This window comes from Mastomys coucha, unplaced genomic scaffold, assembly GCF_008632895.1.
Source record: "Mastomys coucha isolate ucsf_1 unplaced genomic scaffold, UCSF_Mcou_1 pScaffold16, whole genome shotgun sequence".
Taxonomy (NCBI): Eukaryota; Metazoa; Chordata; class Mammalia; order Rodentia; family Muridae; genus Mastomys; species Mastomys coucha.
In genome coordinates this window covers 66,819,701-66,832,389 of record NW_022196898.1, presented here as the reverse complement: position 1 = coordinate 66,832,389, position 12,689 = coordinate 66,819,701, and the positions used below count along the sequence as shown (strand labels likewise).

General features: G+C 38.9%; 1 protein-coding gene across 1 annotated transcript in view; it reads right to left on the bottom strand.

The window, feature by feature from the left end:
- The window catches only part of Dpyd (dihydropyrimidine dehydrogenase), an 835,953-nt gene that overhangs the window by 285,836 nt on the left and 537,428 nt on the right, over positions 1–12,689 (bottom strand). The window contains exon 16 of the mRNA XM_031375299.1: positions 4,215–4,298. Coding sequence (XP_031231159.1) covers positions 4,215–4,298 — 84 coding nt within the window. The remainder of the gene's footprint in view (positions 1–4,214; positions 4,299–12,689) is intronic.

The following is a 12,689-nucleotide window of genomic DNA, read 5'->3' as shown; positions in this document are numbered from 1 at the left end:
TCCTATGTTCTGGCCAGCTTGCCAGTTAAGGCAATGACTTTGGTACCCATTGGCCTGCTTTGAGATTGGAACACAAGTATAGGAGAATGCAACCTCCTTTGGTGGTTGACAACTAGAGTAGAGATTTTCTCACAGGTGAGGTGCAACTTTGATCTTTGAAGCACACACAACCAGAATACTATCATGTTCTCAAATTGTTTGAACAGCAATTCTAAGGGGATACATTTAAAAAATTAGAACCCTAGGCACTTATGTAAGTGACCAAAGGCTTTATTTTTCCATTTTGCATGCAAGATGGCAAACCAATTGTGGCTTTAGTGAACAACCTTAACTTCGATGATATTAGTTTGACTTTTTCTACACATTCATTTGGAGGATGGGATATGGCTGTGTTCTCAGAGTGAGCTTGGATTCACAATATTCTGACATCTGATTCCCAAGTAGCCTAGATCATAGACTTTTATCACAACATCCATCTAACGTGTATATATATATATATATATACACATATATACATACATATATATATACATATACACACACACACACATACACACACACACACACATACACACACACATATATTATTGTGCTGGGGACTGAGACCAGGGCATTGTACAATCTCACACCTTAAATGTTTCATGATTATCCTTCATTTATCAAATCAAACATAATATATGAGAATAAGCAGTGCTTGATGGTATTAAAATAATGAAGATTCATTTCAGCTCAATGTTTACCAACAACTAAATGGTTTTTCCTGTGTGCAGTTTCAGTTACCTACAGTAAACCACGATCTACAGCTATTAAGAGAACCCCAATGTTAACCATTTCAGAAGCTTTAAATAATTCTCATAATACTACATTTTTGTAGCCATCTTCATTATTGGTCATTAGTTCTCTGTTTATATACTACGCTTCATCACAGGTGTGCACCTATAGAAATAAATATCATGCATGTGTGTTTTGGTGATTCCCCTTCATTTCATCTTTCTACAGAGACTAGGAAGTGTCTATCCTACAAAACAGAGATTAAATATGAAATAATGAGTTTATGTAGAATAATGAAATGTGAAAGTTTTGTTGTTGTTTTGTTTTGCTTTTAGGAGCAATCTAATGATAACTCATTCTTTTGGGGATTTTCAAAAGCACTGATTAGCCTACTACTTAAAATTGCCACACTCACAGAACGTTAGCGCTATACAGGACTTCAGAGATTATGTTATTTAGATCTCACAGTTTGGGGGTGGATACACCTATGCCCCAGAAGGGCAAGTGGCTTGATGACTAGTGGAAAGAATATGGAGGGAGAATGACTTCAACCCCTTAGTACAGCTGATGAGTATAAGGGCTCATATGACAAGTCTCATCTGCTAGGAAACACATTAGATAAATATTAAGGTCAGCTTGAGATTTTTTTTTTTATATATGCACATTTCATAAGTAAGATGTTTGTATTTAACAGAGATTACATTTTTCTCTGCTCATAAACTTCATTATTTTTGGTCATGTATATGTATATTTAGATTTTATATGTGTATATTTATATTTATTATATATTTATACACATCTATGTATTTTAACTTATGATAATTATATAAAGGCACACTCTTAGAAAAAAAACTTCACTTACTAAATATTTGTGAGAAAGCTGAGTTAAATGAGTAACAACAGGTACTCAGAAGCGAAAATGTGCTGTGTAAAAGGATTTTCCCTTAGATAAAGTCCCACGCTAGACCCAGCCCTGCTGCCCTGCCTTCTACGCAGCAAGCATTCAGAATGCTCTGACAGTGTAGACAGTCCTATATTAGGCTTTGAACGCTGTAAAGGGAATCCATGTACAACAGCTCTTCATCCCTCCACTGACCGCACAGTGAGTACACATTCTACCAACGTGGGAGTATAGGGAGCTCAGGGATGGTGGGAGAAACAGTGGGACCCAGAGGAAGAGAAGCAGGAAATGCCAGAGGTAAATTCAAATAAGGCCAGACTGCCTATGCCCCTCTTAAACCGTTATAGAAAACCCTTTAATAAAATTACAGTAATATTCTCCCTTCTCCTTCAAAAAGCTGAATATTCATATCCTTAAGTCTATGCAAAATTTCTTAAATTGACTTTATTTCCCAATTATTTAACTTCTAACAGTAAAAATTCAAAGAAAATTGGTATGATTGGCTGATAAGAACCAGTTTCGGTTTTAGTAGCACCAAGAAGTGAAATAGAAACATGCCCTCTCCTTGAGCCAACAAATCCAAATCTTTGAAAATCTTATTGATATCTCTGCCTGCAAAATTTTTAACATTTGGCATTCCCGTTTAGCTCAAGGCTGTGTAAAAGTTTCTGTGACCACATAACTCTCTGGAGAGAATACACCTACACTGAATTATAGCTGCGGAAGTTCAGATGTAGGCAAGGAACAAAGCCTACTCTGGAAGGAGAAACTCAGCTGGGAATCGCAACATTTTCAAATAATTGTTCTATCTGTGGCAAAATATAAACACCAGAATGCACTCTTCCTTAGGAAATTAGTATGTTCCTCTTTCCCAAAGCTGACATTATGCAAGGAATTTACCTTGTAAAATGTGGGTTTGGAGGTCTAGACTGTGAAACAGTCAAAGGGGGTAAACTCAGTGGATGATGGAAGAGGGTTCCCACTTAGGACCAACTCAAGCCCTGGACTGATGCTCTTTTGGCATCCTTCACCATCTGCGTTCTTGTGGGGGGCTTTGCACGCATACCCATGTGACAGTAGGAGATCAATGACACCACTGTATTTTCAGACCCCCCATCTGTGTCTCACTGGAACTGGAGCTTACTAAACCCTTAGGTTGATGGGGGGTAGAATGCTCCAGGGATCTTCCCATCTCTGACTCTCCGATACTGGTTATTACAGAAACCTGCGACAGTGCCAGCTGTTTTATGTAGGTTCTGGGGTTCGCTCAGATACTCTTTGAGTGGCAAGGGAAAGTTTATGGACTCAGCCATCTCCACAGCACAGCCTTTTCTTTAAACATGCCACATCCCTGACACACTGTTAGATCCTCATATGACTCAGAAATAATGCTGTTTTCCCCTGACTTGATAGCACTAAATTGTGGATGAATTTACTAGCTTAATGGCCGTCTGGTAACCTGTTGTGAGAAGTGCCTGGGTCCACGTGAAAGATGCCCAGCCAGCCCCTCCCCTCCTGCTGTTCATAAGAATGATTTCTTCCTGAGTTGCAAATCCATTCCCAAGGCCTATTAAATATTTACAATGTACTTAAAGAACCCCTCTCTGCATTGGAACATGAAAATAGAAACTCTTGTTCATTTAAGCATGTGGAAACTTTCCTCTCTGCAAATAAAGGGCGCTGGGTTTAATTCATATCAATTCAATGACTTGAGACAAACAGGAGTTTGGGATAGTTGGTACCTCCTAAAAAAGAATCCCAAGTCACGGGTGGATACAGAAGTAAACTTTAAAGTTCTAGGAAATAGACAGTTCTAGGAAAATATCAAAGTTTTGTATTTAATTCACAATATTTCCTCTGGGCTTAAAGGCGAAATGAGATTCAAAACACTTACCTTTTAAGCATTAAGCTTTTTCATTTCCCCTTAACACACTACACTACATCATGTTCCATAAAGATGTCATATTTTCTATATATTAACATATTATTTTGCATTTATTCATTAGGATTCTTTTGAATTTGCTTTAACATAAAGCTTCCATTTATTGTATCCGTAAATAAAAATACCATCAAAGATTTTTTTTGCAACTCCCCAAATACAGTTAGGGAATAATGATTGTATGCTAAAAACTGTAAAACGCAATTTGTGCTGTGCCCCATTTACTACAAAATCACTACGAACAATGCATTGTGTACACTGTATTGCCCCAGGGAAACTAGATCGGCCTCAGAAATGAATAAAGAACATTGCCTTGGATATCAGCTAACTCCGCTTCAGTGCTTTTAAAAACGATTTGTTATGATATTCCTTCCTGTCAAGCACATAATATGATTTCCTCAATGAAACCCAACCGCTGCCGTAATTCCAGTTTCCCTCATTTTCCACTTTTTAAGCACTAAATATTTAAACACTGCAGACCTGCACGTCTCCAGCCAGTCATCAGATCCACATATCTCCTCGCCTAAGGTACAGCAAGAATCCATACAGGGGACCGTTATGCCGTACTGACAGACACGGCGGAGCAGCTGCTGGGGTGCTTACCTGCCCACACGCCAGGCCCATTCCTCTCTCCCCCATGCCGTGCGGACATGATAAATTTAACTCCAGGGCATCTGCTCCAGAAGCCTGTAAGGAAGGGAAATGAGAGAAAAAGCAGAACTTTATTCAGATATTGATGCTCTCTCCATCAAATACAAAGACCACACCTCTTAATTCTAAACACTCTGATTTCACCACAGCTTTCTCTTCAAGTCCACTCTATCTATTAGGGACCACACTTTATCTTTCTTACATAGTTTCTACTTCTGTAGAAACTACTCTTAACAAGTCTGGCCCTCAAGTGCAGATAACAACAGTAAAATGTTGAGTGAGAGCTTAAAAGTGACAACTTGTTGTCCGTGTGCATTATGTTTAATCTGTATGATTCACATGATCTTAATTTTTTAAAAAAAATTAATTTACACGCATGTGTGTGTACGTTTATTTGTATGGATGTGGGCAGTGTACACACTTTGAAGTCAGAGAACAGCATGCAGGAGTTCATTCTCTCCTTCCACTGTGTTGGTTCTGGAGATCAAATTCAGGTGGTAGGGCTGGTGACAAGTCCCTTGACCCCTGGCCCATCTCGTAGCTCCTGACTCTCAGAATGCTTGTGTTATCACAATTCCCATTCCAGAGACAAGAGATATGAAAAAACTGATGTTAGATGACAGGTCTGGCTGTTCAATGAGATAATAGACATTTGATCTCGATCTGTTAGGGACCACATTTTGTCTATCTTATGCAGCATCTACTTCTGTAGAAACAACTCATAATGACTCTGGATAATTGATGATGGAAAGAGGCATGCAAAGAAAAATGCATTCATGTTCTTAGAAAGAATGAGTAGAATGTAAAAATTTTAAAATAAAAGCCAATTTCATAATATTTTAAAACAGCTTAGTGTAAGAAACATAAACTATTGGTTATCTTATCAGACTTCAGTCAGTATGAATAATTATAATTTAAATCACTCATTCCCCCCTTAATACGTAAGTAGATGCTTTCAAAATGAAGAGAACAGCTCAGAATACTTGGGAAAATCTTCAAATTCTTGGAATGTCTATTTGGAAAAAAATCTTTAAACACTTTTTAGGGTCTGGGTAGATGGCTCAGTGAGTAAGAATATTGGCTGTATAAGCATGAGAATCTGAGTTACATTATATTCGGCACATAATGCAATATTATATTCAGCGTGTCTGGGAAGGCTTTGTGTGCCAGTCATGCTAATATTGGGAGAGGGGCAGGGAGGGGAGATTCTAGGAGGAACTTTCTAGCTAACTTCTCTTCTGCCCTCTACATACAAAACTAGCAAGGGTATCATTCACCTGCACAACACACACACACACACACACACATACATACACACACTGTCTTTTATATTTAATATAGTAACTCAAGAGATAGAAGACAAATACATCAAACTTGCCAAGTTTTATACTATGTTACCCACTCCTAGAATGTGACAATAATTTATAAATAGTTAGAGGAGAGAGTAGGTTTCAATAATAATATCACGTATGTATTACCTCATAGGAAAGCTTTTATTTTCAAAAGAAATCTACTATTTACTAAGTATACCAGACTGTTCTTTAAGCCAAAAGCTGTTTCCCCAATGTTTCTCTATTCTTCCTAACTGTTTTCCTCTATTTCACAAATTTTAAGAATAATCTTAACAAACTCAACTCTAGTTATTCCTCATTTGATTTTTTTGCCCACCTTCCTTCATTAGTGCACCTGCTTTTTCCTCTGTACATCTGTGAAGGTCTATTCAATCGTTTCCCATGTTTCCAAACATGGACACATTATGCTGTTCTGCTTCCATCATCCAGCTTGGAAATGCTTCATGTTACTTAACAATGACTAAGAATCATGCTGTTCCCTTTCTGCAGGCTTTGCTGTGAGTATAGACAACACCCAGCCTACTGGCTGCTAAAGACCCAGAGAGGCTTTGGATGAGTCAGTCATTATTCCTCATCTGCAGCTGGGTAGACATAAACTGCAAGTAATGGGACCGATGGCAGATTTATGCCATATGAGAACCATGCACTTCGTGTAGATTCTGCATTGCAATTATATCTGACAGTGGGCTTGTGCTTCTTCCTAGTTACTTAAGGTGTTTTTTTAGACTTAATTATTTAGAAATTGATAGAAATTTGGTGTCACTTTAGATTAGCAGATCTTTGGGAAACACTTATACACCTATTTATATTATGCATATGTCATTGAAAACTACAATTAACTAGCATAGTAAATAATGATAGCTAAAGCTAATTGGGCATATTCCATATGCAAAGATATTTCACTAAGTCTTTTGTTTTATCTTCAGCTTTAAGGCAACTCCCTTATCAAATTACTACTATTGAAGTTGAATATGCATCAATCAAAAGCCATTTAGAGCACCCCCTGGTGATAGTGAGTGTCACCAACAAGGAAGTCATCGAGAGCATTACTTGTGCACCAAAGAGTTTATAGTGACAGAGTCGGAGCTTGAACTTCTCTCCATAGTCTGGTATTTTCCCATCCATTGATTCCGTTTCCATTCATATCTCGGTGTGTACAAACACACCTTGCCAGTCACGGATGTGAGGTTATCTGGCAGACACACTTGGCGACACAAAAGAAAGAAGACACTTACTCCCCATCTGGGGCTGCCACACTGGATTAAGAAAACCTAACCTTTCAGCATCCTTGTGGCTTTTAAGCTTCTGTCCAAAACAAAATTCTTCAACACCTATGGAATAGACTCTTATCTAGGGATGGTTATTTAAATTTCTCAAATAGTACACACCTGCATGTACCAAACACCAAAATGACCTGAAAAGGGTCTTGAAATGAGTATCTAGCCCTTAAACATTGGGACAAGGTGTCTGGATGACACCTAGTGCCTGGGAGACATTTATTTTGCCTCTGAATATTCCTGTCACAGGGCTCACAGGAACTTCAGGGGTGGCTAACTTCTAGCTTCAAGTAGCCACAACCACTCAAACAATCCTTAGTTGCTGAATTAGCATGAAATGTTAAATAAATTATACTGAACTAGCATTCTGGCTCTTATTAGCCACAAGGATTTTAGTTGCTTAGTCAAGAATGCATCTACCTCACCCAATAATAAGGAAAAGGAAAGGTGGAAGCAGGCCGGGGGATGCTCATTGCCCAAGGCTAAACTCCAGAGTAGAAATGTGTTGGAACTGCTTTCCCTTAAGATTTAAGGCATGTTGCACAGAAGGAAATGCATGCCTAGTGTTATAAACCTAGCCCTAAACCCCATGGTTCAAGAAGTCACAAGCTTCAGCAATGAACGGACTAGAATTACTCAGCTAAATAGATGTAATAAAAAAAACTGCCCCCATAAATCTGGATATCTCTACCCATAGATTAATGTAGCTCTCAGATCTTATCAGGGTAGTGTGTGAGTGTGTGTGTGTGTGTTTGTGCATGCCTGTGCAAGCACAATGGACACTGGCTAACTCAGAAACTTGTCATGGTGGAGAGGATATGTGTCAGTGGTGTGCTCAGTCACAAATGGGATGTCTGTAGCACAGACTAGTGAGTTTCAGGTTCAGTGAGAGACCTTGTCTCAAAAGATAAAGAACAACTGAGAAGGACTCTCTGTGTCCATCTATAGCCTTCACATGCGCATACATACACATGTACAAAACCACTTAAATAAGTGCACACACACATACACACAGCACTTAGAACTTTAAAAAGCTATTGAAATTCTGGGTCAATTTAGTTATTGTAGATTTTGAGAGAATACGGATACATTATCCACATCTAGCCTGTATACTTTCTCACATTTGATAGCTTTACTTGCCTTCCAGATTACACACTCTCTGAGCCCCAGTGTATATTGCTGTCAGGATATTTATTATGTTAGCTCTCACAGTCTTCCTCTATATGAGACCTAGGTCTAGCCACTACTTATACAGCTTACACAAGCAAGAACTCCAAGGGATTACATTCCATGTCTTATCAAGGAACTCTGGACTTCCATACCAGTTCTGGGTTTGGATGAAGAATCGCACTGTGGGCCATAGGGTATATGATTGCCCAGAGGGGTAGAGCACATAGACAATAGTGTTGGAAGATTCTACCAAGAGAGACTAGGGGCAAGAAGGATCAGCCCATTCATTACTCTTCTAATGTTTCTGTGTTAAGATGATCTTGTGACATTCTCCCTGCTCCCTATACCTGAGGAGTCTGTTCTGTTTCCCCAGGAAGCCTACACAGGCTCTCTAGTGCACCATCCTAAGTCCCTTTTTCTTCCTACCCTGGTTCATCTTTTTCACACTTTTCCTGCTTGGGGATTTTGTCCTTCAATAAGGCCTTTTCTCATTAAATATGACTTAATCTCTATTTTCTGGGCTAATAGACATTAAGAAAGAAATGGATTCTAGTTCTGTTAAAATGAATTCAAGATCTTATTAAGATCTAGTACTGGCAGCCTGCAGTAATGGCTCCATTTGCCAAGTATCTGATTATATACTTCAGTTGTGAGCACATCTGTGGGGCTGAGATGATTGCTGCGCACCTCTGTTTGACTGCCCAGGTAATTTACACATAGTTCAAGCTTGTAATTTATAAATAAACACCCTTTTGCACTAAATGATGATAACAAACCAATGTCTCAGAAAAGTAAGAAGCTCTAGGAGCTAAGATAAATGAACACATAGTACCAAGTCTACCAAAAATTTCAGCATGCTATAAAAAACCTCATAGATCTTGTCAATCTAATAAAGATTGACAAGGATAAGATATTGGAAGGCATTTCAAGTGTAAATTCACTAAGGTTAGAATTTAAAAGGGTCGGTTTAGGTTTTGTTTTATTTACAAGTGAAAACAAATCATATAGTAAATGAGAATGATAAATTAAGCAGACTGGACACACAATGTCCTTGAGATGGTTGCATTTAGTTCAACTTAATATATTATTTAAATATACCTAATGTTGTGACCCAACTTTACTGGGAGCATGGAGAAATATATCTGTGTCTAGGCTCATTTTTAAAGCTATTCATGTGCTCTGTAAATAGTAACATAGTATATTAGGATCCCTTGAAGCAAGGAGAAGCGATGCCATCTTTATATTGGTTATTGTTTTCCAAATGCTGTGACCAAATACCTGAAAAGAAGTAGCTTAAGAAAACCAATGATTGCAAAATCGATCATCAATAGGAGGAGAGGACCTCGGCCCTGTGAAGGTTCTATGCCCCAGTGTAGGGGAATGCCAGGGCCAGAAAGTGGGAGAGGGCGGGGTGGCAGGCATGGGGAGGGGGGAGGCAACAGGGATTTGTTTTTGTTTGTTTTTTTGTTTTTTGGAGGGGAAACTGGGAAAGGAGAAATTCGCATGTAAATAAAGAAAATATCTAAAATAAAAAAAAAATGAAAAAAAAAAAAAGAAAACCAATGTTCCTTAAGGCTTGTGGGGTAGGTGATGAAGTCAACTTGGTGTAGAATGCGTTGGGGCTAGTGGATTTGGTTACCCCTTCACTTTATACAAAGTTAATCCCAGAGCCTCCCTTTCTTTACTACTGATCTTCTACATTTGCAGCTCTTTTGACGTGGTATATATGTCTTTTGTGTTAGCAGAGGTGGTGAGTAGAAGACTGATGATAAATTTCCTCAATTCCAATGAAAAAATCTAGCCCACTGAAAGGAGGAACTACAGGAACCTGATATATCTGTCTCTTGAGAGGCTCTGACAGTACCTGACTAATACAGAAGTAGAGGCTCACAGCCATCCATTGGACTGGGCACAGGGTCCTCAATGAAGGAGCTAGAGAAAGGACCCAAGGAGCTAAAGGGGTTTACAGCCCCTTAGGAGGAACAAAAATATGAACAAACCAGTACCCTTGGAGTTTTCAGGGACTAAACCATCAACCAAAGAGTACACATGGTGGGAATCATGGCTCCAGCAGCATATGGATCAGAGGATGGCCTATTGATCTCCATCAGTGGGAGGAGAGGCCCTTGGTCCTGTGAAGGTTCTATGTCCCAGTGTAGGGGAATGCCAGGGCCAGGAAGCAGGAGAGGGTAGGTTGGTGAGCAGGGGGAGAGGAGAAGGTTATTTTTGGAGGGGAAACTGGGAAAGGGCATATCATTTGAAATGTCAATAAAATACCTAATAAAAAAACTTATTGATAAAAAAAAGAAAATGTACACATGCAACATCTCACTGCTTGCTAGCCTCAAAAGTGTCAGCACAGTGGTGTGGTGTGTGATTCCTGGTACAACTCACAAGGAATTGTCCAGGTTAGACAATATACTAACTTTTTTTTTTTAAAAGATTTATTTATTTATTATATGTAAGTACACTGTAGCTGCCTTTCAGACGCACCAGAAGAGGGCATCAGATCTCATTATGGGTGGTTGTGAGCCACCATGTGGTTGCTGGGATTTGAACTCATGACCTTCTGAAGAGCAGTCGGTGCTCTTCCCTGCTGAGCCATCTCACCAGCCCAATATACTAACTTTTGATGGAAAACATTTTTAGTTTACCTTAATGTGATTTTTCCAGTGATTATACATATATGTATACACATGCACATATACATACAAATAATATAATATAATATAATATAATATAATATAATATGCATATACACATACTTATAATGGGTGTTTATGTATGTATGTTTTAAACAGTGGATCCATAAAAACAAAAGCAGTGAGTGAGTAGTTCTTTTTTCTTTTAATAGAGTTATTTTGTATGTGGATATGAGCATGCATAAATATATATTTTATATGTGGGTATGAGCATGCATGAATATACTATAGTGTGTTTAGAGGTCAAATGTTAAATTAAGAGAAAGTCAGTTCTCTCCTTTTACTTTGTGGGTCACTGGGGATAAACTCAGGTCATTAGGATTGGTGGCAATCACCTTTATTTGTGGAACTATCTCACAGACCCAAAATTACAAAAGAAAGAAAGAAAGAAAGAAAGAAAGGAAGAAAGAAAGAAAGAAAGAAAGAAAGGAAGGAAGGAAGGAAGGAAGGAAGGAAGAGAAAAGAAAAGAAAAAGATGAAAAGGAAGAAGAGGATATGATGTTGGGAGGGTAACCTAAGAGGAGGGTGACCTAAGAGGAGGGTGACCTCAGAGGAGGGTGACCTCTGAGGAGGGTGACCTAAGAGGAGGGTGACCTCAGAGGAGGGTGAATCAGGTAGGATTCTGAGTTGGGTTGGGAATGGCGGATATGGTCCAAATACAGTTCATGCATGTGTAAAACTATCAAAGAATAAGTCAAATATTGTATTCGAAATGTTATTGGGTGTGTATAATGTAAGGTGTGATGAAATCCCTTTGGCAGCTGCTGCTCTACCTCACAGGGCTGCAAAGGCCTAGGAGCCTTCTCCTAATGCCCTATGTTAGCCTAGGCCTAACTTTACAAGAAGCATGCTCACAGGGCTGCAAAGGCCTAGGAGCCTTCTCCTAATGCCCTATGTTAGCCTAGGCCTAACTTTACAAGAAGCCTGTTGCTTGCATTGACAGTGTGTCTGGCTTCTTTTTGATATGTATATCACTCTTCCATGGAGGATTGTTTTGACTTAGTAGAAAACAAACTCTTTTCTTGTGTCTTTGTTATATAGAATTTAGGGAACCATAATAAACAAGAGTGACATTAACAAATAATACAAATTGCAAAAACATCTACAATTGCTAGTATACTTATAATTATAGCCCTTTGACATTTGTAAGTAAACTCTCCCACTTAAAAGTTAATGTCCATTACTGAAGGAAATGTTTTTTTTTTAAGTATTTTATTCTCACAGAAAAGCAGAGAAGCACACAGCATGATAAAGCCATTTATCATAGTCAGCTTAAAATTGGCAAAGCTCATGCCAAGCACAGACTCTGTGGAAGATTTCATGGTCAATTAGGTAAATACATGTATAAAGCAGACCCAGCACAGAAGATCACGAAGCCAATTACAGATCATGTTTAATTTCCCCACCCCAAGTCCCAGAAGTAATTTTTCCTTTCACGTTTTAAAAGTATCCAAGTAAAACGTACCATCAGCCATCTTTGCAAACCATAGAGAACATCACGGTATTTTGCAATGTCAGGTCAAGTCAAAAGCCTTACTAGGTTCAGTCTTCAGCATGGTTGAGAGCTCTTCAAGACCCCTAGTCAGGGCTGTCTCACCTAAGTTGCCTGACTGAATGATTGACATAAGTGTATTTTTTAAGCATGTGTTTTTATGTTTGAAATACAAATCTGAGGCTTGTGGTTCATTGCTTGCATTTGTGCAAATTGTAGTTTATATTGTGGCATACCCACTGATGGATGTGGCATGCCTACTGACTAGTGTGGTATGCCCGCTGACGAGTGTGGTATGCCCGCTGACGAGTGTGGTATGCCTACTGACTAGTGTGGTATGCCCGCTGACTAGTGTGGCATGCCTAGTGACTAGTGTGGTATGCCCGCTGACGAGTGTGGTATGCCCGCTGATGAGTGTGGTATGCCCGCTGACT